The sequence below is a fragment of the Lepus europaeus genome, chromosome X (genome assembly GCF_033115175.1).
Source record: "Lepus europaeus isolate LE1 chromosome X, mLepTim1.pri, whole genome shotgun sequence".
NCBI lineage: Eukaryota > Metazoa > Chordata > Mammalia > Lagomorpha > Leporidae > Lepus > Lepus europaeus.
The window spans coordinates 135,119,566-135,124,664 of NC_084850.1; the positions used below are offsets into that span (position 1 = coordinate 135,119,566).

The 5,099-nt window shown below is 59.1% G+C and overlaps 1 protein-coding gene across 1 annotated transcript; it reads right to left on the reverse strand.

Moving 5' to 3' along the window:
* Positions 1-775: 775 nt before the first annotated feature.
* Positions 776-3,073, reverse strand: LOC133752895 (female-specific lacrimal gland protein-like). Its single transcript, XM_062183160.1, has 4 exons — positions 2,545-3,073; positions 2,173-2,283; positions 1,404-1,505; positions 776-852 (listed from the first exon to the last, which is right to left on the reverse strand). The coding sequence occupies exons 1-4, from the start codon at positions 2,588-2,590 to the stop codon at positions 776-778; spliced, it is 336 nt and encodes a 111-aa protein (XP_062039144.1). The 5' UTR covers positions 2,591-3,073.
* Between the last annotated feature and the right edge of the window lie 2,026 nt (positions 3,074-5,099).

Here is a 5,099-nt window from a genome sequence, read left to right on the forward strand (position 1 = left end):
CCTGCCCATCCCCCATCACCCCTGTCCATAGCTCAGAGACCTGTCAATCACTCAGGAAAAAAAATGTTAATTCCCACACAAGTTTCTGTCAGGAAATCGGCCCCTGGTCTGAGAGACAACTTTTCTGACAGGGACGCCTGCGGGTTTCTGTCAGAGAAATGTTGCCAGGATCCAAGATGGCTGCCACTGTCGTCAGAAATATTTTCCCGGATGGAGCCCTAGAGACCCGGATGGCACAGGGACTTGGGCCACAAGAGCCATGGAGGCCGGAAATTCCTTCAGACAGAAAGGGGGGCTCTCAGCCCAGGCGGGGGGAGTCGTGAGCTCACGGGGTCCTTCCCTCCCTCCATTTCCGCATTCCTAAGTCACTTCCGGTCCATGTTTGGCCCTTTTATGCCCATTTCCAGTCACTTCCGGTCTTTGTATACCCATGTCTGGGTAGTTCCGGTCCACTTCCGGGTTCTCACAGTCACTTCCCAGGGGTCTCTTTGGTTCCCAGGGGCCTCAGCGGGGACTCCGGCCTATCCCCCATCACCCCTGCCCATCCCCCATCACCCCTGTCCATAGCTCAGAGACCTGTCAATCACTCAGGAAAAAAAAAATGTGAATTCCCACACAAGTTTCTGTCAGGAAATCGGCCCCGGGTCCGAGAGGCAACTTTTCTGACAGGGACGCCTGCGGGTTTGTGTCAGAGAAATGGTGCCAGGACCCAAGATGGCTGCCACTGCCGTCAGAAAAAAAAATTTGCCAGGATTCAAGATGGCTTCCGCTGCTGTCAGAAGAAATACTGACAGACTCCAAGATGGCCGTCACTCCCGTCAGAAACCTTTGCCCGGATGGAGCCCTGGGGACCTGGAAATGGGCGGAGCTATTGTGATTGACAGCCCTGATGCCCAACCTCGTGTTCTGATAAGGTGCGGTTGGTCGGGGAGGTGATGTTGCTGGAGTGGTGGCCCCAGGGGGTTCTGGGAGCCAGATGTGGGGGTGTGGCTTCTCCCAGGGGATTTCTGGGAAGAAGTGTGGGGGTCTCAGGGCATTCTGGGAGCCGGAATTGGGGGCCCCAGGGTCTTCTGGGAACCAGACGTGGGGGCCCAGCCACGGAACGTTCCCGAAAGACCACAGAACCCACAGTCGTGTGCAATCGTTTAATGGCGTCCGTCAGCGAGACAGGAACAGAGAGCGAGCGAGCGAGCTGGGGACAGAGGCTTCTGGGACATTCCGGAACGTTCCGGCTGGCGCCGCTCCCCTGGGCGTGGCCAGCCACGTCACTGTGGACAGGGGTCTGCCAGGGACGAGAATGTTCTAGAAGCTTCTAGATGTTTCCTGGGACCCCCATGGAACGCCCCGCCCGGGCCCCGCCCCCACCCGGCCCCGCCCCCAACCCCGGCCCGCCCCCGGCTCACCCGTACCGGCCACGCGCTCCATGTTCTCCTGGGGGATCCCGTTCTCCTCCGCCATCAGTGAGAATTGCGCCAGGTACTCGTCACTCAGCTGCTGCTCCCGGGCTGCGGGGGGCGCCGGCTGTATACACTCACCCCGTCTCGCGGGCGCCGACTGTATACGCTCACTCTATCTAATGGGCGCCGACTGTATACACTCGCCCCGTCTAGCGGGCACCAGCTGTATACGCTCACCGCGTCTGGCGGACGCCGACTGTATACGCCCACCCTGTCTAGTGGGCGCCAACTGTATACACTCGCTCTATCTGGTGGGCGCCGACTGTATACAGTCAGCCAAGCCCGCCCCAGAAAAGATGGAGTCTACTTAGTATGCGCCGACTGTATACAGCTGGCTAAGCCCCCCCCCCGCGGGTTGCGCCAGAGCCAAGGGTTTTGTATCTAGTCGGTGCCGACTGCATGCCTTCCGTGAAACCCGCCCCTGGGTATCTAGCGGGCGCCGACTGTATACACTCACATTGTCTAGTGGGCGCCGACTGTATACGCTCACTTTACCTGGTGGGTGCCGACTGTATACAGTTGGCCAAGCCCGCCCCGGACAGGATGGGGTCTACTTAGTTTGCGCCGACTGTATACAGCCATCCGAGCCCGCCCCGGGGTGAGCCGGGGTGTTTGTATCTAGTAGGCGCCGACTGTCTACGGCCGGGGTCAGGCACCCGGGCCGCGGTGCACGTGTCGGCGCCGGCTGTCTACAGGGGTCCGCGGGGGGGCTCACCGGCGGCGAAGGCGAAGTGCGTGGTGGAGCCGTCGGCGCCCACGTTGAGGACGACGAAGACGAGGCGGCCGTCGCCCGGCTCCAGGACCCGGAAGTAGTTCCGGCCCTCGACTGCGGGGAGAGGCGGGCATGGAGCATGGCATGCTGGGAGCTTCCGGGACGTTCCGGAACATTCCAGAACACTCTAGAACGTTCTGGGTTTTTTTTTGTTTTTTTTTCCTAGAGCGTCCTGGGGTCGTCTGGGGGGTTCGGTGTGGAACGTTCCGGAACATTCCGCGAAGCTCCGCCCGGACTCGGCTGGGGCGCCCCGCCCCCACCCCGCCCCGGAATGTTCCGGAACGTCCCGGGGTCCCTGCCCCCCCCCGCACTCACAGTCGGCGACGTAGACGCCGTCCTCGTCGGTCCAGGCCACGACCATGTGCGGGACGCAGGCCCCGTATTGCCTGGGGGAGGGGAGAGAACGGGCCGGGAGGGCGGCTCTGGGCTCGGCTGCTCCCCCTGGCCAACTCTGGGATTGATTGCTCCTGTCTGCTCCCTGATCTGGGCTCGGCTGCGCTCCCTGACCCTGATCTGGGCTCGGCTGCTCTCCCTGGCTCCCTGGTCTGGGCTCGGCTGCTCTCCCTGGCTCCCTGATCTGGGATCGATTGCTCTCCCTGGCTCCCCGGCTCTGGGCTCGGCTCGCTCACCTGGTGTAGAAGCTCACCGTCAGCTCCCTGATCTGGGCTCGGCTGCGCTCCCTGACCCTGATCTGGGCTCGGCTGCTCTCCCTGGCTCCCCGGCTCTGGGCTCGGCTGCTCTCCCTGACCCTGATCTGGGCTCGGCTGCTCTCCCTGGCTCCCCGGCTCTGGGCTCGACTGCTCTCCCTGGCTCCCCAGCTCTGGGCTCGGCTGCGCTCCCTGGCTCCCCGGCTCTGGGCTCGGCTCGCTCACCTGGTGTAGAAGCTCACCGTCAGCTCCCGGCAGCCCTCGCTGCACTGGAGGCGGCGCAGCAGCACGCGCAGGGGGCCGCCGTCCGCGGTGAGGCCGGGGCTGTCGGAGGCGATGGCGACCGTGCGCCAGGGCCCGGAGACCTGGGGAGGAGACGAGCGAATCAATGATGTGAATTAATGATGTGAATCAATGTGAATTAATGATGCGAACGAAGGATGCGATCTCACGACGCGAGAGAACCGTACCTGGGCGGGGTTGGCGGCGCAGGCCACGCCCACCGCGAGGGCGAGGAGGAGAGCCTTCGTCACCATCATCGTCGTCATCGTCTTCATCGTCTGAGCCGGCCGGGACCGGGCGTCCGTTTATAGCCGGGGCGGAGTGGGCGGGGCCGAGGTTGTGCACACATCCGGGTTGGCGGCGCGGGGGGCACGGGAGGAGGCTCCGGAACGTTCCGGGCGCCCTGGGGCCCCCAGGCGATGGCCACGCCCCCTCGGCGCCCGGGGCCGTGTGCGCCGGGTAAACAGCCGGGCCGGACGCCAACACGCCCGGGGTGCCCGGCCGGGGAATTTCCACTCGGACCCGCGTCCCAGAATCCCCCCGGCTCGCTCCGGGGCGTTCTGGAAGATTCCGGAACATTCTAGAACATGGCGGACCACCACAGAGCTTTTCCCAGGACATTGCAGAACGGTTTTCTAGAACGTTCTGGAACGTTCTAGAACACTGGGGACCCCCGCGGGGCCTTCTAGAACACTCTAGGGACCCCTGGGCCGTGGCAGAGCGAGCGCGGAGCATGCTGGGACAGTCTAAGGTGTTCCGGAACCTTCTAGAACGCCCTGGAACGCTCCGGTGTCTGGGTTTTTCCGGTTTTTTCCACGCCCGGGGGTCCCGGCCGCGACCTTGAGAGCTCTGGGGAGGTCACTCTGGGTCACTCCCGGCCAAGGGCGGAAACCGGACCGGACCGGTTTCGCAGCGTTTAAATCATTTCATCCCGTTTCCTGCCCCACTCGCCCCAGGGCTCAGGCTGGCTCCGGCCAGAGCAAACCAGTCAGGGGGAGCGTAGGGGTGTGCGTGGGCCCCCCCGCCCGAGACCACACAGCATCGAATCGGGAAGATTCTAGGCCGTTTCTGGCTTTTTCCGGAAAGTTCCGGAATGTTCCAGCCTCTACTAGAACGTTTGTGGACTCTTGTTCCTGTCAGAAAAATCCGTCTTTCTGACAGAAAAATGTTGAAAACGGACAAAAAAAACGGCCTGGGGACAAACAACCAACGCGGAACCCGATCTGCAGAACATTCTAGAATATTCTTTCAGTCAGCAAATCCACTTTTCTGACAGAAAAACTTCCAAAAAATGACCAAAAATGAGTTTTCTGTGAAAAAAAAAAAAACTTCCAAAAAAAAAAAAAAAGTTCTGGAATGTTCCAGAAGGTTCCCTTTTCACTCAAAAACCGGGTTTTCTGACAGAAAATGTGTTGAAAAAAGGCAAAAAAAAAAAAAAAAAAAGCCTGAGACACAGTGAACATGAAGGATTTCCGGAACATTCCAGAACTTTCTAGAACATTTTTTTGGGGTCAGAAACCTTGTTTTTCTGAGAGGAAAAGTTTTAAAAAAAAGTTTTCATGAAAAAAATATTCAAAAAAAAAATTCAGAATGTGCTAGAATGTGTTTTCAGTCAGAAAACCTGTTTTTCTGACAGAAAAAAATTTTTGAAAAATGAGCAACACCGGCCTAGGGACCAACAATCGACATGGAAGGATTCCTAGAACATTCTAGAATCTTGCTTCAGTCAGAAAATCCGTTTTTCTGACAGAAAACAATAAAACAAAAATCAAAAACTTTTCCATTAAAAAAAATCTAAAAAAATATAAAAAATAAAAAATTCCGGAATGTTCCAGGGCCCCCAGAGCCGTCAATCACCTCCACTTCCTTTGTTGCTATGGAAACAGCCAGGCCAAGGTTCCTGGGGCCCCTCCCCCCTCACCGTGCACCTGCTAGAGACCC